This window comes from Hemiscyllium ocellatum, chromosome 44 (genome assembly GCF_020745735.1).
Source record: "Hemiscyllium ocellatum isolate sHemOce1 chromosome 44, sHemOce1.pat.X.cur, whole genome shotgun sequence".
NCBI lineage: Eukaryota > Metazoa > Chordata > Chondrichthyes > Orectolobiformes > Hemiscylliidae > Hemiscyllium > Hemiscyllium ocellatum.
Window position 1 is genome coordinate 22537539 of NC_083444.1, and position 27717 is coordinate 22565255.

Sequence of the window (27717 nt, forward strand, 5' to 3'; positions counted from 1 at the left end):
TTACTGACGTTGATGGAGAGACTGTTGTTTTGCTGATGCTGATGGAGAGACTGTTGTCTTGCTGACGCTGATGGAGAGACTGTTGTTTTGCTGACGTTGATGGAGAGACTGTTCTCTTACTGACGTTGATGGAGAGACTGTTCTCTTGCTGAAGTTGATGGAGAGACTGTTCTCTTGCTGACGTTGATGGAGAGACTGTTGTTTTGCTGACGTTGATGGAGAGACTGTTGTCTTGCTGAAGTTGATGGAGAGACTGTTCTCTTGCTGACGCTGATGGAGATACTGTTGTCTTGTTGACACTGATGGAGATACTGTTGTGCTGACGTTGATGGAGAGACTGTTCTCTTGCTGAAGTTGATGGAGAGACTGTACTCTTGCTGAAGTTGATGGAGAGACTGTTCTCTTGCTGACGTTGATGGAGAGACTGTTGTTTTGCTGACATTGATGGAGAGACTGTTGTCTTGCTAACGTTGATGGAGAAACTGTAGTCTTACTGACGTTGATGGAGAGACTGTTGTTTTGCTGACGCTGATGGAGAGACTGTTGTTTTGCTGACGTTGATGGAGATACTGTTGTTTTGCTGAAGTTGTTGGAGAGACTGTTCTCTTGCTGACGCTGATGGAGAGACTGTTGTTTTGCTGACGTTGATGGAGATACTGTTGTTTTGCTGAAGTTGTTGGAGAGACTGTTCTCTTGCTGACGCTGATGGAGAGACTGTTGTTTTGCTGACGTTGATGGAGAGACTGTTCTCTTGCTGACGCTGATGGAGATACTGTTGTTGTGCTGACGTTGATGGAGAGACTGTTCTCTTACTGACGTTGATGGAGAGACTGTTCTCTTACTGATGTTGATGGGGAGACTGTTCTCTTGCTGATGTTGGGGAGAGACTGTGGTCTTGCTGCCGTTGATGGAGTGACTGTTGTCTTGCTGACGTTGATGAAGAGACTGTTCTCTTACTTACGTTTATGGAGAGACTGTTGTGTTGATGATGCTGAGGGAGAGACTGTTGCCTTGTTGATGTTAGTGGAGTGACTGTTGTCTTGCTGACATTGATGGAGAGACTTCTCTTGCTGACATTGATGCAGAGACTGTTGTCTCGTAGTGCTCATTCTCATGCTGATTATGGTGGCCATCTGCCCATCTGCACAATCCTCTTTTCTGCCCAGCAAATCCCATGATCTGTGCACAGCACTTTATCCCAATCTTTCCTGCCTGTCATCCTTCCCGAGCTGCGAGTTGTACCCAGTGATGTGTGCACGTGCTTTCCCTCTGACTCTCCTGTCGGCAGTGGAGGTAGATGTTTACGGGATGGATATACGCTAGCATTAGCATGGCGATGAATCCGAGATTCAGCTGCCCCGTACATTCACAATAACAAGAAAAATAAAATGAGAGAGCAAGTCTCCAGTTCGAAGTCATCTCACACAGTTCCCATCAACTAGGTATCCCAAACTGAACTCATTTCATTCACCCGCATTTGGCCTATTTCCCTCTAAACTTTCCCTGTTCATATACCTTTACCTATTACAGCACAGCTGGGCGATCTGCCCAATTTGCCTAGGATTGTTTTTTGAAAGAACTATCCACTGGACTCCACTGTACAATCTTTCCCCGTGGCCCCGAATTGTTGGGATTTGTACTGAAATTTTCAGTTGTCACAACTTTTCTTGTGTTTATCACGTCTGTTGTTTGAATCCTGCAATTATAACTCTGATCCCCTTCCAATTAATTCCAAAACATCATTATTCATTCTTTGAACAGATGTATCACCAAGTCACCTCTGGTTCACCATCTGAAATTGTTGTCCTGCTTATATTGATATGGAATCACTGTCATCAACATAGACAGCTTCTTCACTTTTTCCCTGTCAAAATATTCCAAGTTTTCATACACCCCATAAAGTCTTCTCTTTAGCTTCGCTGTGCCAAAGAGAACAATATGAACTTTCTTCAAACAACTCGGGTACAATAGAGTGTTACAAGGGGGCATAAATTTAAGGTGAAGGGTGGAAGGTATAGGGGGGATGTCAGGGGTAGGTTCTTTACCCAGAGAGTGGTGGGGGCATGGAATGCGCTGCCTGTGGGAGTGGCAGAGTCAGAATCATTGGTGACCTTTACGTGGCAATTGGATAGGTACATGGATAGGTGCTTAAGCTAGGACAAATGTTCGGCACAACATCGCGGACCGAAGGGCCTGTTCTGTGCTGTATTGTTCTATATTCTATGTTCTATGTTAACTCCACTTCCTCATTTGTGACTGCATTCAAGTGCATTCTTACACATGTTCATTAAACACTCGACATTATTTCTCATCTGCCCAGTGATGTATACAGTCCCTCAGGCACACGCTACTATATGAACGTGGGCTTAATCTGTACCTTATCAGCTGGCACACTTGATAAATCAACAAAAAAATTATATATTTCAAATACTGTGATCTATCGTGATATTGATACTGCAAATAAAGTATGTCCCATGCATTACATTTTGATTAGTTATTGTGAGTTTTTACTTTAATTTTATGGGGTGTATTGATGGTTTTACTTAGACTTCCTACAGATTCAGGAATCTTAAAGACCTGGGGATGACCTCACTTTTGAAACCAACCCAATAGTGGAGGCATCACAAATTCCATGTGTGTCGACATGTCTGTGTCAGAGTTTTTTTTCTCTCTCTCTCTTTCTCTTGCTCACATGCTCTCTCTCACCCTCGAAATCTCCCTAGCCACAGAGTCATACAATGTGGAAACAGACCCTTCGGCCCAACTCGTCCTTACCCACCGGGTATTCCAAACTGGACTAATCCCATTTGACTGTATTTGTCCCATTGCCCTCTAAAGCTTTCCTATTCATGTACCCGTCCAAATATCTTTTAAAAATTGCAATTGTATCTGCATTGAACACTTCCTGTAGCAGCTCGTTCCATGCATGCATGTGAAAACCTTACCTCTCAGCTCCCTTTTAAATCTTTACCCTCTCACCATAAACCTATTCCCTCTAGCTCTGGACTCCCCCACTCCAGGACCTTGTCTACTCACCCTACCCATGCCTCTCATGATTTTATTAACCTCTATAAGGTCACCTGTCAGCCTCTGATGCTCCAGGGAAAACAGCCCAGCCTACCCTGAAGCTCTGGTCAAGAAAAAGGAACAGTTGGGATTGAGTGAATCCTTGCAGGTGTACACGAACAGTAGGAGTACACTTGAGAGGGAAATCAGGAGAGCAAAATGAGACATGAGATAGCTGAAGAAGGGTAATACCTGAATTGTTGACTTCACCACCTCCTGACACTACCATCGTGGGTGGCACGATGGCACAGTGGTTAGTACTGCTGCCTCACAGCACCAGAGACCCGGGTTCAATTCCCGCCTCAGGCAACTGACTGTGTGGAGTTTGCACATTCTCCCCATATCTGTATGGGTTTTCTCCGGGTGCTCCGGTTTCCTCCCACGATCCAAAAATGTGAATTGGCCATGCTAAATTGCCCATAGCGTTAGGTGAAGGGGTAAATGTAGGGGAATGGGTCTGGGTGGGTTGCGCTTTGACGGGTTAGTATGGGCTTGTTAGGCCAAAGGGCCTGTTTCCACACTGTAAGGAATCTAATCTACCTGACCTGCTTCCAGCCTCCTCCTTGTCTACATGAGCTAGCTTTGGAAAAAAGGTCAAGGAGAATCAGAAGAGACTCTACAAGTACATTAAATAACTAGGGTGAGAATTGGGCCTCTTAAAGATCAACAAGTCTGTCTTTGTGCAGAACCACAGGAGATGGGTGAGATACTCTCCATCATCCAAATTAATGACGTTTGCATCTTCATTGCCAGCTCAATCTCTGACTTCTAATCATTGAGAGGATTGGGTCATCATTACAGATTGTTACTCACATAAAGTGGGTCACCGTGCAAAGGCCCCTGGATCAAAGTAAAGCATGGGTACTGAAGAAGAGAAATAACAGCTGCGAGAGCTTGCACCAGTCCATAGACCTTCCCAAAATGGCAGGAAGGGAATCTGCACAAGAGAAGAGGAGAGAGATGGAAGAGAATATCAAATCAAACTTCATCGTGTCCTACCCTGCACAGGTTGGTGTTCGCGTTTATGCATAAGACGAGGCATCTCATTCACATCTGATACTGAGCCATGCCCACCTCAGTAGAATTGCGGTGTCACAGTAATAGCGCGGTGCCAGTGGTCGCCTAACCCAGGCTGCTGCTGTCTTTTGAGAAATGATTCCAAATCGTGTCGTCAAGGTGACAGAACTCAAATTTAAAGCTTGTTTTGAAACAAATTGTCTGTATTATCAGCTCCTCTCTTTGACAGCAGCAATGAAGCTGTTGTCGATTGCCATTCAGAACTGAAAGTCTCTGGTACTAGCTGCAACTTGGGCAAGGGAGGCTGACATCTTTAACACGGTCTGGCTTACATGTGGGCCTGTGACTCAAACTCACATTGACCTGGTTGTCTCTAAGCAGCTCCAATGGCCTAGAGGGATGGACAAGGGATGCCTGCATTTCCTGATGGAATAATACCAGCTCTGGCCTACACTCCCTGGAGTTTAGAAGAATGAGGGGAGATCTAATTGAGGCCTATAAAATGCTAAAGGGGATGGACAAGGCAGATGTAGAGGAGATGTTTTCTCCTGGGGGCAACCTAAGGCCATACTTTTAGGATATGGAGTGGAAGATCTAAGGCAGACACGAGGAGAAGTTTCTCAAAGGGTTGTGAACCTGTGGAATTCACTCCCCAAGACGCTGAGACATTGAGTAAGCTTAAGGAGGAGATGGACAGATTTTTAATGAATAACAGGTTGAAGAGTGGGCAGGAGTGTGGAGTTGAGGTCGAGATGAGATTGGCCATGATTGTATTGAATGGTGGAGGAGGCTCAAGGGGCTGAATGGCCTACGCTTCTAGCTCTGATGCACTGAAAATATTTCCTGGTCGAGTGTCTGTTCAGCCTTCCTCGGAATGTAATGACATCATTGTTCATAGCCACTTATTATGATAGTGGGCTTCACATTCTGGCCTTTAGTTGGGTCAGGAGCTCTCCCCTGAATTCCTTCACAGAACTCACTGTCTGACATTTCCTGGCAGCTGGTTCTGATCTCTTCCACAGCTGAATCGTTTCCAGGTCATAGTGTCACACCTGAGAGAGGTCTCCGCTCATAGTCACTGACATAAGACCCAGTGAGAGAATGCAGGCCACAGGAACCAATCCTAACAGTGCAACTGCATTCAGTGCAATTTTAAAAATTCTTAATTCACTCACAAGATGTGGGCATCGCTGGACAGGCAGCTCAGAGTCAACCACATTGCTGTGGGGATGGAATCACATGCAGGCCAGGCCAGGTAAGGATGGCAGATTTCCTTCCCTAAAGGACATTAGGGAACCAGATGGGTTTTTCCAACAATCGACAATAGTTTCGCGATCATTGGTAGACTCTTTATTCCAGATTTTATTTCATTGAATTTAAATTCCACCAAGGGCCATGGGTGGGATTTGAATGTGGGTCCCCAGAGCACTACCTGGGTGTCAAAAATCAACAGTTAAAGGACAATGCCATTAGGCCACCGGTGAGGAATCAGGCACTGACTTACATGAGAGAGATAAATGCTGCGTCCCCTCCATACAGGAAGGTGCGGCTAATCACTTGGAGGATGAAGGTCAAGTACTGAACCTGGAGCACAGGGATGGTGGCACAGACAGCGAACAGGACGGCGTGTGTGACGGTAACGGTCAGAGAGAGGACAGCCGCCATCATGGCATCCAGTTTCTTCGAGGTGGCACAGTCCGCTGGGGAGGAGGGGGGAGGGGCAGGGGTCAGAGGGAGAGGGCAGGGGACAAGAGGAGGAGGAGAGCAGAGGGGGCAGTAGGAGGGGGAGGGGAGAGGTGGAATGAAGAGGTGGGAGCAAAACAAAACAAGCAAATGCATTGAATCAGAGCTCAGTAATCACCGAACCAGCCGGGATGATAACCCCTGCCTATGGGGAAGAGGAACATTCAGACCACAGCACAGCAGCACCAAAGTGGGAGCAGAGTGTATAAACCTGGATTACCCGGGAATGGGAGTGAACGGAGTGTTTAAATCTGGATTACCCGGGCATGGGAATGATCGGAGTGTTTAAACCTAGATTACCCGGGCGTGGGAATGATCACCATGTTTTATGTGGATGCAATAGTGGCATTATCAAAAGACTACTTATCCAGAGACCCCAGTTATTGTCTAGAGACCTTGGCTCGAATCCAGCCACAGCAGACCGTGGATTTTGAATTCAATACATATCTGGAATCAGGGGTTTAGTGTTGACTATGAAACCATTATCAAGGACAAGCCACCTGCCTCACTAATGCCCTTTAGGGAAGGAAGCTGCCAACCTTATTTGGTCTGGCTTACATGTGACTCCAGACCCAAAGCAATATGGATGACTCTTAACTGACCTCTGGGTAATTAGGGATGGGTAATAAATGCGGGCCCAGCCAGTGATGTCCTCATTCTGAGTAGAATGAAAACCTGGATGATCTGAGACTGGGAGTGATCGGGGTGCAGATTACAATTCTATGAATTGCCTTCTGTATTCGGAATGGGGGGTGATGGAGTATGGGAACTGAAATGCACAGGGACATTTGAATTACCTGAGAGACCGGCTGCTAGTTTCCTTTTGTCTTTGCGTCGATCCATAATCAGGCCATTCCATGGGGCACAAAAAACACTGCTCATCTGTGTGATGGCAAAGGCATTCGTCAGTCTGCTTACTGAGGAACCGAAACAAGAAGAGGGAGGAGGAAATTGTCACTTTAACACTGAACTGCTAAGGCTCGTACATATTATTTTCTGAAAGCTGGTGCTACTGAGCTTTTACAGCGATTAGCTTCCCTACAGCGAAGAACAGGCCCTTCAGCCCAACAAGTCAACACTGGCCCTCCAAAGACTAATCAGACTCATTCCCCTACCCTACATTTTCCCTGACTAAAGCATCTAACACTGTGGGCAATTTAGCATGGCCATTTCACTCTAACTTGCATATCTTTGGATTGGGGGAGGAAACCAGAGAACCCAGAGGAAACCTACGCAGATACAGGGAGGACATGCAAACTCCACATAGACAGTTGCCTGAGGCAGGAATCAAACCCAAGTCCCTGGTGCTGTGAGGCAGCAGTACTAACCACTGCGCCACCATGCCACCCAAAGGAGCCTTCCACATAAAACTGATTGAAGTGAACCAGTTATACATGTCACGCATTGGCTTTCTGGAAGGGGTGGTTTTATTTGCCCTGAAAAGTGAGGTTGAAAGATAAGAGTTAAACGTAGGGGAAAACAGAAAACCGTATTCTAGCACCCACTTAAAAATGACAGGTCAGATTGTTTCTTGTAAACTCACTTCCCAAAATACATTGGCACCCCAGATGCTTGTGACCACAATGTGGTTTCTCCATGTTCACCATTGCTGATATTAGAGTTTGATGTCAGAGCACAAACAATCGATTTCCGAACTGAATTCCTAACAATGTTGTTGCTTTTCAGCTGATGTTCCTGGATTGTCACTCCAAGCAACACCCTCTGCACTCCTGCTCAATGTGCAGAGAATATGTTTCACATGGAGCTGAGATTTCTCCCTTGCACAGACAGAGAGACTGAGAAGTCCTGAGACAGAGGGAGCTCGCCCCCTCCCTTGACAGCACCCATCAGCAAAATGTCACCCGCTCCAACTGAGTCAAAGCAGAAGTTAAACTCTTCACTCTAACCTGCATTCTTTCACTGTCCATGAGATAGAGGAGCAGAATAAGGCCTTTCAGCCCATCATGTCTGCTCCACTATTCAAGCATGGCTGATTTGTTTCTCCATCCCCATCTCCTGCCTTCTCCCCATAACCCTCAGTCCCCTTACTAATCTAGAATCCATCAATCTCTGACTTGGATGGCACGGTGGCACAGCGGTTAGCACTGCTGCCTCATAGCACAAGAGACCTGGGTTTAATTCCCACCTCAGGCAACTATCTGTGGAGAGTTTGCACATTTTCCCAGTGTCTGCATGGGTTTCCTCCGGGTGCTCCAGTTTCCTCCCACAGTCCAAAGATGTGCAGGTTAGGTGAATTGGCCATGCTAAATTGCCTGAAGTATTAGGTGTAGGGGAATGGGTATAATCTAATCTTAATTGTACTCAATGACTTGGCCTGCACCATTTCCTGTAGCAATGCGGGCCAAGATTCAAGTCTGAGTAAATTCTTTTTCATCTCCGTTTGAAAGGACCAACCCTTCACTGTGAGGCTGTGCCCTCGGGCCCTCAACTCTCCTACTCATGGGAATATCTTCTCCACGTTCTCTCTATCCAGGCCTCTCAACATTCTGTACATTTCCATCAGACTCCCTCCCCCCATCCTCCCCACCCCATCTTTATCCTTCTCAATTCCATTGAGTACAGACCCTCAGTCCTCAATCTCTCCTCACATGATAGGGTTTTCAGCTCCAGGATAAATCTTGTGAACCACCTCCAAGGCCAGCACATCCTTCTTTAGATACGGGGCCCCAAACTGCTCACAGTAATCCAAATGCAGTCTGACCAGTGCCTAATAGAGCCTCAGCAGTACATCTCTGTTCTTGTATTCCGGTTCTCTCGAAGTGAATTGGATTGCCTTCCTAACTGTCAACTGAACCTGCACATTAACCTGAAGAGAATCCTGAACTCAGGACTCATAAGTCCCTTTCAGCTTCAGATTCTAGAAGCCTCTCACCATTTGAAAATAGTCTACTCTTTGATTCGTCCTCCCAAAGTGCATAACCTTACCCTTTCCCACATTGCATTCCATCCTGTATTTCTTTGCTCGCTCTTCTAGGCTGTCCATGTCCTTCAACAGCCTCCTCAACACTATCTGTCCCTCCACCTATCTCTGTATCATTTGCTAACATAACAACAACACCCTCAGTTCCTTATTCAAGATCATCCATGTATAGCGTCAATAGCTGTGATCCTAACACTAACCTGTGTGGAACGTCCCCTATCACCAGATGCCATCCTGAAATTAGAAGGAGGAAACTGTCCTGTCCTTGGAAGGATATTGTGAAACTCAAAAGAGTTCTGAAAAGAGCTTCAAGAATGTTGCGAGGGTTAGAGGCTTTGAGCTATAGGGAGAGGCTGAACAGGCTGGAGCTGATTTCCCTGGAGCATCGGAGGCTGAGGGGGTAACCTTATAGAGGTTTATAAAAACATGAGAGGCATGGATAGGATAAACAGGCAAGGTATTTTCCCTGGGGTGGGGAGTACAGAACTAGAGAGTATAGGTTTAGGATGAGAGGGGAAAGATTTTAAAAGTACCTAAGAGGTAACTTTTTCACATGGAGGGTGGTGCATGTATAGAATGAGCTGCCAGAGGAAGTGGTGAAAGGTGGTACAATTACAGCATTTAAAAGACATCTGGATGGGGATCTATGAATCAAAGGTTTTAGAAGGTTATGGACCAGGTGCTGGCAAATGTGGAGTGCCACTAGGATCAGTGCTGGCTCCACTACTTTTCATCATTTATATAAATGATTTGGATGGCAGCATAAGAGGTTTAGCTAGTAAGGTTGCAGATGACACCAAAATTGGAGTGTAATGGACAGCAAAGAAGGTTACCTCAGAGTACAACGGGATTTTGATCAGATGGGCCAATGGGCTTAGAAGTGGCAGATGGGGTTTATTTTAGATAAATGTGAGGTGCTGCATTTTGGGAAAGCAAGTCTTAGCAGGACTTATACACTTAATGGCAAGGTTCTCGGGAGTATTGCTGAACAAAGAGACCTTGGAGTGCAGGTTCATAGCTCCTTGAAAGTGGAGTTGCAGGTAGATACGCCAGTGAAGAAGGTGTTTGGTATGCTTTCTTTGATTGGCCAGAGTATTGAGTACAGGAGTTGGGACTGTACAGGACATTTGTTGCGCCACAATGTTGGAATATTGCGTACAATTCTAGTCTCCTTCATATCGGAAAGATGTTGTGAAACTTGAAAGGGATCAGAAAAGATTTACAAGGTTGTTGCCAGGATTGGAGGATTTGAGCTATAGGGAGAGGCTGAACAGGCTGGTGTTGAAAGCTGTTGGAGGCTGAGGGGTGACCTTCTAGAGGTTTACAAAATCATGAGGGGCATGGATAGGATAAATAGACAAAATCTTTTCCCTGGGGTGGTGGAGTCCAGAACTAGAGGGCATTGGTTTAGGGTGAGAGGGGAAAGATATAAAAGAGACCAAAGAGGCAACTTTTTCACTCAGAGGGTGATACATGTATGGAATGAGCTGCCAGAGGATGTAGTGGAGGCTAATACAATTGCAACATTTAAAAGGCATCTGTTTGGGTATATGAATAGGAAGGGTTTGGAACGATATGAGCTGGGTGCTGGCAGGTGGCACTAGATTGGGTTGGGATATCTGGTCAACATGGACAAGTTGGACTGAAGGGTCTGTTTCCATACTGAACATCTCTATGACTCTGTAAATGGGACTAGTTTGGTTAGGTTATCTGGTCGGCACTGGACTGAAGGGTGTGTTTCCGTGCTGTCCAGCTCTTTGACTCTATGACCCTATTGACCATTCTTGTTCTACAGCTTTCACTCTCATTACTATTGATGCCCATTGTTGCTTCTATCAGGAGCGATGGGGACAATGTTTCAATGTTGCGTGGTCATAATTTGGAGGGGCAGCATAATGCTCTGTCGTGATGGGTTTAAATCACACCATGACTGCTGGTGAAATTTAAGTGCAGTTAATAAATCTGTGGTACTGTCCCTACCTGTGAGCCAGGAGTCCAGGGTTTGATTCCCTTCTGCTCTAGAAGAGTGTTATAACATCCCTGAACAGGTTGATAGTTGGAAATAAAAATCTTGGGCTGAAATCACCACTAATTGTGGTCAAAAACAGTAAGGACCTTCAGGGAGGGAAGGATGGAGGGCTTTCCCCTAATCATCCCATTCAGAGATGTCCCTACACATCAGGGGTGGCTTGAACCTGGGTTGCCACAATCCAGGAGCAGGAATGCTACCACAACACCACATGAGGACCCTCAGCCACTTACCCCAGCTGGGACTGAGAACACACAACCCCTGTCTTACAAGGGCAGTGCCTTATCTATTAGGCCACTGGCACGCACAGCTAATGAGAGATTTCCCAGCCCATTCTTCATGTGAATGCAGAACTCTGGCTCACTCTGAAATGGAGAGTGAACTGTTCATTTCGATGACATTTAGAGCTGAGCAATAACTGTTGCCTTGATAGCGCCCACTACACACAATAAATCTGCACGTCCTCTTTCTCCTGCTGTCTTTTGCATCTCTCTGTTTCCAAATCCCACAGCAGCGCCAATCTGTTTCCTTGCTCCCATTGCCTTTGTCTCTCTTCTCTCCATTTACCTTTCAACATCCCAGTGGCACCCTCCCCCATAATTGTCCCATCCTCTGCCACCTTACCTTGCCCGGAATCACCGTTGGCGAGCAGGTTGAGCATGGGGTTGAGGGTACCAATGTAGAGGAAATGTCGCAGCTGAATGACTGAAAGCCAGAGCAGGTGAGTGAGGAAGACCTTTGAGAAGATGCAGCTCCTGAACGATGGGGTCTCCTCTTCCACTCCTTGATAGGAGAGGGGGGGGTGGAACAAACAAATAATTAAAAGGTGGAAGAGGTGAAGAAGAGAGAAACTAGTCCGTACTTGCACAGATCACTGAAAAACAAAAAATGAAATCAAAACTAGCGCAGGCCAAAATTTTAGTCCTTTCATTGCACTAGCTGAGGCAACAAATGGTAGCCTTTTGTATTAGCCTTTTGAGATTTTTCACAAAACTATCTTATTCTCACATAGTTTCAGATTAGATTAGTTTCCCTTTATGTGGAAACAGGCCCTTTGGCCCAACAAGTCCACACTGACCCTCTGAAGAGCAACTCACCCCCCCGCACCAATGAACGCACCTGACACTATGGGTAATTTAGCATGGCTAATTCACCTGACCCGCACATTTTTGGACTGTGGGAGGAAACCGGAGCACCCGGAGGAAACCCACACAGACACAGGGAGAATGTGCAAACTCCACACAAACAGTCGCTGAAGGCTGGAATTGAATCTAGGACCCTGGTGCTGTGAGGCAGCAGAGCTAACCACTGAGCCACTGTGCCGCCTCAATTTCCAGCATGGAACCAGCAATTGAACCCTTCAGCCCAACTGGTCCATGCTGACCAGGTTTCCCAAACTGAAATTGTCTGCGTTTGGCTCATATACCCCTGAACCTTTCCTATTCTTGTACCTCTCCAAATGTACTTTAAATATTGCAATTGTACCCTTCTCGACCAAAGACTCTTGGAGATGTACAGCATGGAAACAGACCCTTCAGTCCAACTCGTCCATGCTGACCAGATATCCTAAATTTATCTAGTCCCATTTGCCAGCACTTGTCTCATATCCCTCTAAACCTTCATATACCCTTCCAGCTGCTTTTTGAATGTTGTAATTGTACCAGCCTCCACCACTTCCTCTGGCAGTTCATTCCATACACGTACCACCCTCTGTGTGAAAAAGTTGCCCCTTTGGTCCCTTTTAAATGTCTCCCCTCTCGCCCTAAACCTCTGCTTTCTAGTTTTGGATGACCCCACCCTGGGGAAAGACTTTGACTATTCACCTCATCGATGCACCTCATTGTTATATAAACCTTTATCAGGCCACCACTCAGCCTGCAATGCTCCAGGGATAAAAAGCCTTTCCTTACAACCCAAACTTTGCAAACTCAGTAACATCCTTGTAAATCTTTCTGGCACCCTTTCTATTTTAATAAAATCCTTCCACTGGCATGGCGATTAGAACTGTATGCAGTACTCTAAACGTGGTCTTACTAAAGTCTTGTATAATTATAAAATGTTGCCTCAATTCCTCCACTCAATGGTCTAATCGATGAAGGCAAGCATGCCAAATGCTTTCTTCACCACCCTGTCCACCTGCGATGCCACTTTCAAGGAACTCTGCACCTCTAGTTTTGTCTTTCACCAACATTCCCCAGGGCCCTAACATTAATTGTGTAAGTCCGTGTTCGTATTCAAAATACAACCCCTTGCATTGATCTGCATTAAACCCTATCTGTCGCTCACTGGCCCACGGACTCAGTGGGAGGGTGAGGAGGAAGGAAAAGAGGGGATTGAGAAGGGAGGGGAGAGGGAAGGAATTGGATGCAGAGAGAGCCCATGTTTTCAAACCTCCTCGTCCTTTGGTCTGAGTTTTCCAACCGTCAACCATTTCCTCCTTTTCCATTCTGTCTCCCCTGTCTGGTTGCATGATTTTAGACGTCTCTCTGCCAGGCTCTTCCACCTCTGTCCACTTCCTGGGGATCCACCTGGTGGTTCCATCTCCACCTCTTACAGCTTTCCTCTGGCTCGGAGTCTCCTGTGCTCGGAATAACGATTTCAATCCGAAACCTGTATAAGTGATCCTATCCAGACAAGGGAGGAATCTGCTTATCGAAGGTAAGGCCACAATTGAACAATCCAAATGATTTTGTTCAAATGAATGAGGGGCATCTAATTACTGCAGGATGGTACCACCACAGAACACACCAGATGGCCTCCTTCTTTAGAGACCGCAATTTCCCTTCCCATGTGGTTAAAGATGCCCTTCAACCCATCTCGTCCACATCCCGCACCTCCGCCCTCAGACCCCACCCCTCCAACCGTAACAAGGACAGAACGACCCTGGTGCTCGCCTTCCACCCTACCAACCTTTGCATAAACCAAATCATCTGCTGACATTTCTGCCACCTCCAAACAGACCCCACCACCAGGGATATATTTCCCTCCCCACCCCTTTCCGCCTTTTGCAAAGACCGTTCCCTCCGTGACTACTTGGTTAGGTCCACACCCCCCTACAACCCACCCTCCCGTCCTGGCACCTTCCCCTGCCACCACAGGAATTGCAAAACCTGCCCCCACACTTCCTCCCTCACCTCCATCCATGGCCCTAAAGGAGCCTTCCACATCCATCAAAGTTTTACCTGCGCATCCACCAATATCATTTATTGTATCCGTTGCTCCTGATGCGGTCTCCTCTACATTGGGGAGACTGGGCGCCTCCTAGCAGAGCGCTTTAGGGACATCTCCAGGACACCCGCACCAATCAACCACACCACCCCGTGGCCCAACATTTCAACTCCCCCTCCCACTCTACCGAGGACATGGAGGTCCTGGGCCTCCTTCACCGCCGCTCCTTCACCACCCGATGCCTGGAGGAAGAAAGCCTCATCTTCTGCCTTGGAACACTCAGGGCATCAATGTGGACTTCAACAGTTTCCTCATTTCCCCTTCCCCCATCTCACCCTAGTTCCAAACTTCCAGCTCAGCACTGTCCCCATGACTTGACCTACCTGCCTATCTTCTTTTCCATCTATCCACTCCACCCTCCTCCCTGACCTATCACCTTCATCCCCTCCCCCACTCACCTATTGTACTCTATGTTATTTTCTCCCCACCCCCACCCTCCTCTCATTTATCTCTCCACCCTTCAGGCTCTCTGCCTGTATTCCTGAGGAAGGGCTTTTGCCCAAAACGTCAATTTTACTGCTCCTCGGATGCTGCCTGAACTGCTGTGCTTTTCCAGGACCACTAATCCAGAATCTGGTTTCCAGCATCTGCAGTCATTGTTTTTACCTCGTTGATTTTAACCCTACTCTGAATCCTCCTGCAAGGATGCCTGCCTTGAAGAAGTTTTCCTCCTCTCTCTACAAGAATCTCAGGGAGTCCCTCTTCCACTGCAACTCCCAGGTCATTTCCTCTGCCCTGAAGCTCTTCAACCATGTCCTAAAACAGAGTTGCTACTACAGCCACATTTGCTTCCTCAGTACCTGCCTCCATAACCAACTCATCCCACATGGACTCCGGACCATCTTTAAACCAGCAGAGTTCGGAACTGAACAGATCAAACAGTACAGACAATGGATTCAAAAACACCAGCAATGGTTCTCCTTCAAGATCTCCAGACAGAAAGGGACAATTCTGACAGATAAGTAAGGATCTGTCTGTGTGGAACTCCAAATGGGGTGAACACAGCAATGATAAGGGCACGTATGCGGTCTGGGTGGAGGACTTTAATGTGCACCGCAAAGAGGGTCGCTACAAGCCCAATATTCAGACTCAGTCTGTGGTAGCAACAAGATGGGCAAAACCTATTTGAGCTGACCACCTATCTAACAGAGGCATCTCCCATCAGAGTACAGATACAAGCAGATATAAACAGCCTCTGCTCAGTCCTTATGTGGAAGAACCAAGGCTACCTTCTGTTACAAAATATGACCAATTTGAACAGACCGCGCCACTGAAAACTGGGCATCATGGAGAAAATGTGGACCTGCAACAGCAGCAGCACTGTATTCAGTCAGAAGCTGTAACCTCATGCACTGACATATTCCCCCATTCTTCCATTAGCATTGATTCAAGGGTCCAATCCTGATTTAATGAAAATTCAATCCATCACAAAAAGGAACAGGAGTAGGCCATTCAGCTGGACATGTGGGGCAATTCAGCATGGCCAGTCCACCTAACCTACACATCTTTGGCTATGGAAGGAAACCAGAGCACCTGGAGTAAACCCAAGTAGACACCGAGAGAACAAACTCCACACAGACAGTTGCCTGAGGGTGGAATTGAACCTGGGTTTCTGGTGCTATGAGGCAGCAGTACTGACCACTGAGTCACTATGTCACCCTCTGGACATTCCCCAATTGGATTCGAGGCTTTCCAGTGAATCTTGAGAAAGTAGCCGAATCCTTCATTGAGATTGCAGACTTGGACACACTCCCTGTGCTACTTACCCATAGCTGTAGTCCTTTGGGAGCTTGTTGGGAATTTGTGTCCGTGGGAGCAGGAAAAGGGTACTGCAAATGTGGATGGAGCTGAAGCAGCTGATGAAGATGAACATGGATCTCAGGGATACACCAGATTCGTACAAACCCTAGAGAAGGTGTGTCAGCATGTGAAGAAATGAAATACATATTACTAACAGCTCACATAAGATTCCATCTAATCTTCCCACCTCTTCCCCATTGCTAGAGTCACAGAATCCCAACAGTGCAAATAGAGGCCATTTGGCCCATTGAGTTTGCACTAACCCTCCAAAATGCATCCCACCGTACCCCTGTAATCCCGCATTTTCCACAGCTAATCCATCCAACCTGCACATCCCTGGACACTCTGGGACAATTTCCTGCGGCCAATCCATGTAAAGTGCAAATCTCTGGACACTATGGGACAATTTCCCATGGCCAATACACCTAACCTGCACATCCCTGGACACTATGAGACAATTTCCCATGGCCGATCCACTTAAACGGCACATCTCTAGACACTATGGGACAATTTTCCATGGCTTATTGACCTAACCTGCACATCCCTGGAAACTATGGGCAATTTCCTAAGGCGAATCTATCTATCTAACCTTTGGGCTGTGGGAGGAAACGGGAGCACCGGGAGGATACACACAAATCAAAATTATTTCTGTTCAATACCTAATGCATCTCCAGCCTTCTCTCATACCCTGTTCTGCCTTTCCACTGCTTTCTCAGTTGCTTCTTCGCTTTCCTGTTTGCAGTACCTTTCATTTCTTTGCCACCTCCTTGTCTCTCAGTTCTATTCTCTGTTCCTGTCACACCCATGTATTCTCCTCAGCCTCTTCCCCCAGCCTTTTTCTCACTGGCAATGGGAAGAACACCACAGAGGATCTGCAATACAGAAAAGGCCTTTCAGCCCATTGAAACTGCATTGGTCACAAACAATCATCTAACTGGTCCTTTCACATTTTCCAACACCTGGCCTTAGCCTTAACATTGCAAGTGCACATTAATACACTTGCCCAATGTGATGAGGGTTTTTGACTCTCCCACTGATACAGGAAGAGGGCAGAGAGGTGATGGCCCAATGGTGTTATCGCTGCACTGCTAACCTGGAAACCCACCTCGGAACCTGGGCTCAAATTTTGCCCCAGTAGGTGGTAAGATTTGAATTCAGTTAAAAATCTGGAATTACGTGCCTAATGGTGACCATGCATCCATTCTTGGGGAAAAAAAAGCCTATCAGGTTCGCTCATGTCCTTTAGAGAAGGAAATTTGCCATCCTTACCTGGTCTGGCCTACCTGAGACTCAGACCCTCAGCAATGTTCTTGACTCAAAGCTGCCCTCTCGGGATGGATAATAAATTGTGGCCTGGCCAGTGATATCCACATCCCATGAATGAATTAAACAAGAAAGGCAGTGGTTTTCTAGAAGATGGGCAAGGCCAGTACGTTATCTCCTGCTACACTTTCCTAAGTCTGTTCTGGAGCGTGATTCCAGCATGTTACTCCATCTGTTTGTTCCCTTACTGCCCACCTCACCTTCACCAGCAGATACATGGCTGCTGACGATCCGAAAGCCCCATTGTAGAGAGTGATGACAGTGGCACGTTTGTTCCCGAACAGATTCCCAACCTGGTGTCAGAGAGAACAGAAACCATCAGTGGAGTGGGGGTGGTGTGTAATCCTGCAAACCATTCTGGGTGTTAGCAGTTTATACTGAACAGTGATGGGCATGGATCCAATCTCGGCCTTGCACTGAGAGAGCCATATCTCACACGGTTTAGACAGAGAAAGGATGTTTTCTTGTGTGAGGCATCCAGAATGAGAGGGCCTCAATTTAAGATGAGGGATAGCAGATTTCCAACGGAGATGAGGAGGAATGACTTTGCTCATAGGGCTGTGAAACTGTGGAATCCACTTCCTCAGACAGCAATGGATGCTGGGATATTGAATAAATTTGTAGAATCTTTACAGTATAGAAAGAGGTAATTTCGCCCATCAAGTCTGTACCAACCCTCTAGACAGCATCCCACCCAGACCACCTCCCATCATAATAATGCCACATTGCCCATGAGTAATGCATGCACGTCCCTAAACACTCTGGGCAATTCACCGGACCTGCACATTTCTGGACTGTGGGAGGAATCCAGACCAAACCCACGCACACATGGGGAGAACAGGTAAACTCCACACAGGCAGTCGCCCAAGGGTGGAATCGAATTCAGGTCCCTGGTACTGTGGGGCAGCAGTGCTGAGCTACCATACCAACTTGGAAGGTAAGAAGACAGACAGATTTTTAATGGGCAGCAGATTGAAGGGTTATGGAAGGCAGGCAGGAAAGTGAGTTGAGGCCGAGATGAGATCAGCCATGATTGTTTCGAATGGCTGAGCAGGCTCAAGGAACTGAATGGCCTCCTCCTGTAGCTCCTGTTATTTACAGTGTCCAGCCCTCAGGAATGGCCTCAATACCACAGGTCATTGGCATACCCAGTCACGGTAAATGGCTCCAATTCCCTTCACTTCCCTCAACTATCCAATTGTTAACAGCAGAGCTTAACAGAGCAGAAACATAGAAATGATGGAAAGAGGTACATTTCTTCAATGCTGTTGGCATAAGACTATTAGATTATATGAGCAAAATTAGGTCAGTCAGCCCTAATATTTTAAGTGATCTGAACTGATTCTCCCTCTTATTAGCAGTACGTCATGGAATCCTATTGACTGATGCTAACGACATGCATTCGGCTCCCCGAGATAATAATATTCACGAGAAAGGGCTTCGATTAAGGGCCTACTCTCCAATAGCAGGAGACAATGGCCTTGTGGAGTTATTAACCCAGAGACACCCAGGTCATGATGTGGGGAGCCAGGTTCAAATCCCTGCCACAGCAGATGGTGGATTCAATATAAAACCTGAAATTAGGGTCCAATAATGACCAAATTGTCAGTAGGGGAGGAAAACCCATCTGGTATCGTCCATAAGGTAGGTAACTGCTGTCATGACCTGGTGTGGCCTACAATTATCCAACTGTGGTTGACAAAAAACTGCCTGACAGGCAATAAATGCTGACCTACTGTGGAGAGAGTGCTGAGAACATTCAGAAAAGCACATGGTGTCATCGAAGGAGATTCATCCAATCAAAATGCTTGACTTCCAGTCGTTGGAGCTGGTGAAGGTACAGCGTTGCACTGTTGGAGCGGCAGTATTGAGGGAGTTTCATAGGGAAGAGGTGCTTCACCATCTGTGTGGAAGTCAGGGTTTTCCCCTCAGTCTCAGGAACTGAAGGGTTATTTCTTGATCAGAATAGCAGCACTGCAGGAATGCCGCCAGGTCAGTAATGAGGGGAGATACCGGTTTGGAGAGTTCAGGATTGCCGATGTCCTAAGCAACATTCATCATTGAAATGCAACCAATTTGTAGGCAGAAAGCTCCTTCACATTGTGAGATGAACAATCAATGGTCAATCTCTGTAATGGTGTAACTCAATACAGACCCTCAGGCACTGCAGCACTCCCTTAATATTAGACTCTCAAACATTACAGGCTCCCTATCAGAGTGACAAGACATAACCCCCTCAGTACTGTCCTGTGAGACACTGTCAGACTATTCGAATACTGATCCTATAATAGTGGATATTGCATGGTTACTGAATCCCAATAATGCGGCATTCCCTCAGTACGGACAGCGACAGTGCTGTACAACCTCAGCTGAAAGACAGGGTAACGAAAAACGGTCACTGGATTTGAAATGTTAACTCTGTTTCTTAATCCACATATGCTGCCAGATCCTGCTGAGTTTCTCCAGCAATCTCTGAGCTTGTCTTGACGCTGAGTCTCCGACAGTACAGCACTCCCTGTAGAGATTCTGACAGATGACTGGCCATTACCTGTATGTTGGTGGTGAAGAAGAGGATTCCACCACCTGCGATCATGCAGGCTGCAGGGAACAGCAGGATATCAGAATCTGTGAGGGAACAGAGGGTGACAGTGATCATGATATATAAAAGGGAATTGCATTACTGCAAGCATGTGGAGCCTCAGCTCATCAGCTAACACTTTATAGCCAAGATGGTCCATCACATGGAGCAGTGGACCAATGTGAGGGAAAGGGCAGGCAATTTTCACTGTCACTAACATTGAGAATAGCATCACAAACAAGAACAATGGACACCCACAGAGATGCAGTGCTGTAGGAGAGGGTTCAGTGCCTTACTGAATGAATGATTTTAGTGTCATGTGTATTTTACTTCATAGCTTAGTGGGTTAAAGTGCCTGCCATGTAAGCAGGGGACCCTGATTTCAAATCTCGATGCAGCTTTGTTTTGGCTGTGGCAGTGGCTCAGTGGTTAGCACTACTGCCTTGCAGTGCCAGGGACCCGGGTTTGATTCCAGTCTTAAGAGACTATCTGTTTGGCATTTGTATGTTCTCCCCGCGCCTGCATGTACTTTGCTCCCAAAGACCAAAGTGTGCAGTTTAGGTGGATTGGCGGCATTGAAGAATTATCCCAGAGAGTCCAAGTTGGGAGGATTACTCACTGTAAACGTGGGGCTACATGGATAAGGTGTGATGCCCTTCGAAGGGTGGAGAAAGACTTGATGGGCTGACTGGTCTCTATCGGCTCTGTAGGGATTGTATGTTTCTGTAATGAGTGCATTTTCAGCACTGGTTGAAAAATACATGCCTGGTGACCTAACCTCTGTCACATAAAGGCATTAAGAGGTATAGGCCAGAGGTATGGAGTTAGGCCACAGAGCAGCCATTGAATGGCCTAACAGGCTTGAGGGGCTGACTGGCCTCCTCCTGTCCCTGTGTTCTGATGATACCCACAATCCTGTCCTTGGATTGTGAAGCCCTTCATCATCAGCCGTGCTTCACATGTTCACTTGGTCATCAATTTTCCTCATTCAACTTTAAAATGATCTCTCCCTGTCTGACAGGCTGCATTGACATCAGGGAATTGAAAGATCCCTCATCAAGCTTATTAGCACTTGGAAACATTTGAATAAAGCAGACAGAGGTTGAATTCAACTTGAGGAACCTGTTGGTCATTAATGTGCAATACACAGCAATAAATCCAAAAGGGAAATGCAGCAAGGAGATGTTATGGTGTCTGCTAACCGATGAGTTAGTTGAGATGAACAATATGTGCATTTAAAATGAACCAAGCTAAGCCTGAATGCCAATAAATGGCGGTCATTCAGGTATGTGTTAACATGTGAGTAACATTAGAATGTTGTAAAGCTTGGTAGGATATGGTGAGAATGAATGACATCTTTCTGTTCTGTCCATCATCATTAATAGGCTTTATGTACTGGATTATAGCGTTACCCATCTGCCAAGACTCTGCACAGAAGTAAAGGTGTTCGACTCACCTGGAGTGGAGAAGGCAATCATTAAATTGGCAGAGGTGTACAGAGATCTGGAGAGATGGAGAAAGACAGTGCGATAAAATACAAGGCTCTCTCGTCACCACATTGTACTCCTTGTACCCTTTCACCCAGCCTGAACAAAATCCCAGATACCCGGCCACATGCAGACCAGTCTATCACTTACCCTCCCCCTGCCCCAAGGGTAATTAAGGATGGGTGATAAATGCTGGACTTAACTCCACCTACAATCCTTCGAGGGCCAAATAAGACCAAGATGGCCATGTGAATACATGATTTGAACTTTGAAGGAGGTTCCTCCTGAATTCCTTTAAATCACAAATATTTTGCTGGTGTTTGTGATAATAACATTCAAAACTGGCCAGTGGGTCACTGTAGGCCAGTTCACACCAGATGCACAATCTCGGACACTGTTACACAAACTGGATTGTTTCCTCAGAATGATGTGCTCACCAACGGGGCTTTATTCTTCCTTTACTACTGTTCACTCCATCCCATGGATTACCCTCTTCCTCCTCTCCTCATTCCAACTACTGATTGCACTGGCCTCGCCCAGTTCTGACTCCAAATCTATCCAACCACTTTTCTCTCCTCCTGCCCACCCATCCCCCGAACGTGCCCCAAAAGCTGTGCTCCAACTTCTGCCTCTCCCCTCCAATCCATTTTAACCCTCTGTCCTCTCTTTCTCCATCCACCTGCCCTTGACACTTCCTCTCCAGACACCTTCGTGCTCCCATCCCCACTGTGGTTCACTCTCTGACCTAGAATCGACAAAGTGGAAAGAGTCCATTCAGCCCATCAAGTCTGCACTGACCCTCCAATGAGCATCCCACCCTATCACCCCATAACATCCCATTTACCGTGGCTAATCCATCAAACCTTCTGAACACTGCAAGGCAATTTAGCATGAACAGGCAGTGTAACCCAGGCAGAGAAAACATTGAGGACTCACATGGCTGTGAATCGTGTCACCATGGTGCCACAGTAGTCAAACAGGAACCCACAGGGCAGGGTGATGAAAGAGAGCGAGAACGATGCCAGCGTGAAGACCAGGGTGAAGTGCTGATCCTGTAGATCACAGTCCACTAGTTCAAAGGAAGGTGGAGAGACAATGAGAGGGAGTGAAAAGGAGGGAGAGCAAGGTTGGGGAGGGACAACATGGGAAGAGAGAATAAGTTGAAAGCAATGAGAGGCAAAATGTGTGAAGTGAAGCCAAAAATGAGGGAAACTATCAAGAAAAGCATGAGACCAGAGTGAGCAAGATAGACAGGGTGAGCAACACAAAGGATTAAGTATCAAGAGAGAAATAGTAAACAGGAGTGATTAAGTCAAAAAGAGTCTGACAACAAAAAAAAATTGAAGAAGCCGGAGGGAGAGAGACAGAGCAGAAAACATGCCTGAGAACGTGTGAGATCGTCAGAAGGAGACAAAGACACAGAAAAAGGCAGTGAGACAAAATACTGAGACTGTGTTCAATGGAGGTTGACGTATAAAGATAAAGTCAATGTAGTCTGCAAGGACCATGGGGCTGTTCTGTCATTAGAGACAGAGAGACTGACGGAGACCGTAGGGTTGGAAGACTCTAAGGTGAGGGGACAGGTTGAGACGGAGAATCCTAAATGGTAACCTGAGCTAGTACAGGAATTGAACCCACACTGTTGGCATCATACACTTTGCAAGCCAGCCGACTGAGCTGTCAGAGCCCCAGGCCAATGAATACCGAGTGAGAGAACAAAAGCCAATGAGTAAGAAACAGTTAATAAGAACTGCTAGTGCAATTCATCCACCAATTCACCGGAGATCATTTTGAAAGCTAATCATTTTTGTGATAAATTAGAATGTAGACTGCAGGGCCAGGACGTGGAGGATAACCAGCTCCAGAATTTCTGTCAATGTGCTGAGCACTCTCCTTATATTCAGATGAGATAAAAGATGAGGTTTCAGTCAGTTCCAGAGATAGTGCAGTATTCCCTCATTACTATGGCAATGGGATCCTCCCTCAAGCTCGCTGCTTCAGTAGTGCTCTCTCAGGGTTAAACCCTCACAGAGCAATGCCCCTCTGGTACTTAAGCATTCAAAACCAGCTCACTGACAGTGCAGATCTTTCTCCAGTCCTGCGTTTGGGTTGTACTTCATCGGGACTGCTGTCCTTGGTACTGATTGTCTAGTCACAGTGCATCCTCAGGAGATTTCCTCTGACAATGGGGCACACCCACATCTGACAATCCAGCTCTCCTTCCATGTTGTCCTGATCCCAGGACAACCCTCCTCTAGTACTAACACCAAGACCCTGTCTACGCATGGTCAGGTTCCGAGAGTAACTTCAATACTTTTGGTCAGGGGTAGGAATGAGAGCTATCAAGTGTGACTGATGGCGAGTCATGGAGGTGGTGCCTTCACCTTCAACTTTCAAATTTTGCAACTCAGAGATTATGTGGCCTCACATTATGTCCATTGCTGTTTAGTTATTGACAATCATTCAGAGGCTGGGAATCCTGCTGGAAGTAACTCACCTCCTAACTCCCCAAAGCCTGTCCACAAGATACTAGTCAGGAGTGTGGGGGAATACACCCCACATGCCTGGATAGGTGCAGCTCCAACAACACTCAAAAAACCTGACACCATCGAGGACAAAGCAGCCGCGTGATTGGCACCACATCCACTAACAACCACTCTCTCCACCACCAATGCTCAGTAGCAGCAGTGTGTACCATCAACAAGATGCTCTGCAGAAACTCACCAAAGATCCTCAGATAGCACCTTCCAAACCACAACCATTTCCATCTAGAAGGATAAGGGCAGCAGGTACATGGGAACACCAGCCCCTGCACGTTCCCCTCCAAGCCACTCATCATCCTGACTTGGAAATATATCAGCATTCCTTCACTATTGCTGGGTCAAAACCTTGGAACCCCTTCCCTCAGGGCATTGTTGGTCAGTCTACTGCAGTGGTTCAAGAAGGCAGCTTATCCCTACCTTCTCGGGGAGTGGGGGGGGCAACTCAGGATGGGTAATTAATGCTGACCCTGCCAGCAATGCCCAAAGTCCATGAGCGAACAAAAAAATTATTAGACCAATCCTGGAGTATTTTGAACAAGTCCATCCTCCAAATTGGAGGAATATACTGGCCATGGAAGCAATCCTGAGAAATTTCACTAGGTGAATACAGGGGAAGGAGATGTTTGTGTCTGGAGTACAGAAGAATGATAGGAGACTTTATTAAACCATAGAAAATACTTAGGAGGTTTATTTGGGTCAGTTCAATTTGAAGGAGAATGGAGGAGCAGAGGACATCATCTCAGAGGAAGGGCTCACACATCAAGGAAAGAGATTGGGAAGAGCTTTGCTCACCTTCTTAGAAACCTTTCCCAGAGAGGCCTGGGAAAGCTGGGTCATTAAGTATATTCAAGATTTGTAATCAGCAAGGGGATGGGGATTAGTTAGGAATTTGGAGTTAAGGATTGTCAGATCAGCCCCAATCTCATTGAATAGTGGAGCAAACACAATGAGCCAAATGGCCTACTCCTGTTCCCCGGTCTAAATGAACCATGAAAGTGATGGCTAACTACCTGTGGTGTCTCTGCTCTCTGAGTATCCAAGTCTTACAATTCATGCAATCACGTTGTCTCATAGTGTGTTTGATCCTGTTTCATGCATCTATACAGTATGGTGCCAAAATCCCTCGGTAATGTTACAGTTCACATTATACATTATATTGACAGGGCGATTAGGAAACACATTCTGTGCTTGAAGCAGCACCACTTCATCATTCACTAAAATTGCAGTCAATGTTCTGGGGGTGGTTTCAGTACAGATCAAGAGAAGGTATTTTGCATGGATTGGAGATTGTGTTCTTGAATGTTAATGTAGCTGCACTTATCCAGCCAATTTTTTATATATACTTTACTTCATTCACAGTACGTGGATATCACTGGCCAGGTCAGTATTTATTGCTTATCCCTAATTGTCCAGAGGGCAGTTGAGAGTTGACCACATTGCAGTATGTGGCATGTCGATTACAACAGATAAAGCTGACAGATTTTCTTCCTGAACAGGTATCAGTGAACCAAGTAGATTTTTCCTGACAGTCATCAATATTAGTTCCTTATCCCTGGAGTTTATTGAATTCATCTGCCATGGTGGCATTTGAACCTGGTTTCTCAGAATATTCCCTGCGTCACTGGATTAATAGTCTAATGATAATACCACTAGGCCATTGCCAACCCTTACAATATATCATCAAAAAAAACTAATCAACCACAGAATATTTCATCTGACTGGGGTTTTGGTCCAACTTTGGAGAGTTAAGATGGGAGTGATTACAGCAGAATTTGTAGTTGCTGGACTTTTCTAGCTATATTCTTGGTCCATCAAATGTCTGTTCAACAGTAAACCCAATTATGTTTATGGAATGGGTGCAGCCACCAAAATAAAGCTAAGGTCAGGTGGTGTGATTTGTCAGTCTCAAGTGGGTTGAGATGTGCCTTTAAGAGGGATTAGTTCTATCCTGCTTCTCTTGAAGAGAGCTCATGGTGAGGTGTCTGTTCCATGGAAGGCAGAGAAAATAGTTTTGGGTTTTCTTTAAAGTAGACAGAAGAAGACGGATGGAGTCAGGCTTACACACAGACCGAAGAGTCTAGTTTTCCCTTTCATTTGGTGAAGTTAGTGTTTTTGGAGTTGAAGCTGCCAGATACCGCTCTCTCTCTCTCTCTGTCTCTCTCTGCTGCTGTAAGAAAAAGCATGAGTTCTCTTTCAGCTGCTAGATCCATTTTTGAAAAATCTATTCATTTTGTGGGATGTGGCAGCACTGGCTGGAACAGCACTTATTACCATTCCCATTTGCCTATTGAGAAGGTGAGGGCGAGCTGGCATCTTGAACCACTGCAGCCCACCTGCTGTGAGTTGACCCACATTAGGGAGGGAATTCCAGGATTTTGACCCGGCGACAGTGAAGGAACATTGATGTATTTCCAAGTCAGAATGCTAAGTATCTTGGAGTGGAACCTAAAGGTGGTGGTGTTCTCTCCTTGACTGGAGGAGTGAGATAAATGAGAGAAACCTGTTTTGCTGTATTTCCTTTGCCAAGGGTGTATTTATGGGATGCTGTGAAATTGGAACAGTTCTTTGTTTGTATTTCAACTGTGGTATAAGAATAAAGTCTGTTTTGATAAAGTAGTTTGACCAATTGAATTACAACAGCAACAGAGTGCCTAAAACCTGCCTTTAAATAAGGTAAAATAGCATCTCAGTGATATTCCTTGACACATTGTGAGAGGGGGCGGATTTGGTCTGGTCCATAACATCAAAGCTGATCATTTTCTGGACCATGTCTAGGACAAGGATGCAAGACCCTTGCAGGTATTAATTCCTGATCCCCCTTCTCCCCTTCATCACCCTGTGTCTCCCTTCAGAGCCCTCATCCCTCCTGTCTTGCTGTCACTTCCCCACATCTGTCCTTTTCCCTTTAACTCTGTGTCTCTCCCGCACACACTCAGTGATACACTCTTACCTGTACTGTTCCTCTCTCCATGGTGGCTGATGTTGCTGACTGAGTCACAGAGATCGGAGAAATACCCCTCCTTCTTCAGTACAAAGACCAGGGAGGCCCAGCCGAAGATGGTACCCCCGAAGCATAGACACTCGAAGAGGCCATTTGCAAAGGTCAAATACTGCTTGACTTTGATGCTCAACATTTGCCTCGAATTATGGGGAATTCTCTTGGACGTCCTTGGAGTGTTATCTTCATGGGTCTGAGGTAAAAGAAAGGAAATGCCTTCTATAGAGATACTTCCCCCATTGTAAGACATTGCAAACGCCTGCGGGATAACGTTCAGGTACAGCTGCTGTTGACTTGTTCAGGACATCATTGTGTTGAGGTTAAAAAAAAGCTTCATTAGGGGTTGATTGGACATGGCAATGAGCGATGGAAGTAAGATGGGAAATGACATGAAAAACAGGCCGAGAGTAAATAAAAAACTTGCCTTGGCTGGAAGGTGATCCGAGCTAGGATGGGAACAGACCATTGTGTAGAAAACATTGAGATACTTTGGAAGTGTTATTCCAACTTGTTTTCACACAAGGGAGTACCCAAGAAAGTATTGAAAGTACTAAGAAATGTTGATAAGCATGTAATATTAGATGCAGAATAGTATTAATATCGAGCACTTTGGACTTTCACCATTGGACTGGATGTCGTAAGACCAGGGCCATGAAATCTGAGGTAAAGCTCCAAGGTGCTTCTGTTTCCAGTCTGCCGTGAGCTGGAAGATAGTGAGACTCATTGGTCTGTACAGCCTAACAATACTAGCATTCTGGCCAATGTGAGCAGAGTAAGAAGCAAGTCACTCAATGCGGTGATGTCTGATGACTTATTCAAATTATTCTAGTTGGGGAGGAAGAGAAAACAATGGGCCTACAACAGAGCAGAAAGCTTCCCTGCTCTTTTTTTTAACCCAATCACCTTCATGAGATTTCTATATCCGCTCCAAAAGATGAGGAACCAGTCTGCACACATCATCCTA

The 27717-nt window shown here is 46.1% G+C and overlaps 1 protein-coding gene across 1 annotated transcript; it reads right to left on the bottom strand.

The window, feature by feature from the left end:
• On the bottom strand, positions 1-26889 carry LOC132835317 (equilibrative nucleobase transporter 1-like). The gene is made up of 13 exons (XM_060854763.1): positions 26712-26889; positions 22149-22281; positions 21182-21228; positions 19696-19772; positions 17348-17440; positions 15791-15930; positions 13188-13420; positions 11421-11579; positions 6649-6743; positions 5588-5787; positions 3880-4003; positions 1243-1353; positions 1-927 (listed from the first exon to the last, which is right to left on the bottom strand). Exons 1-13 carry the CDS (start codon positions 26887-26889, stop codon positions 1-3), a joined length of 2517 nt encoding a protein of 838 aa, XP_060710746.1.
• Positions 26890-27717: the final 828 nt, after the last annotated feature.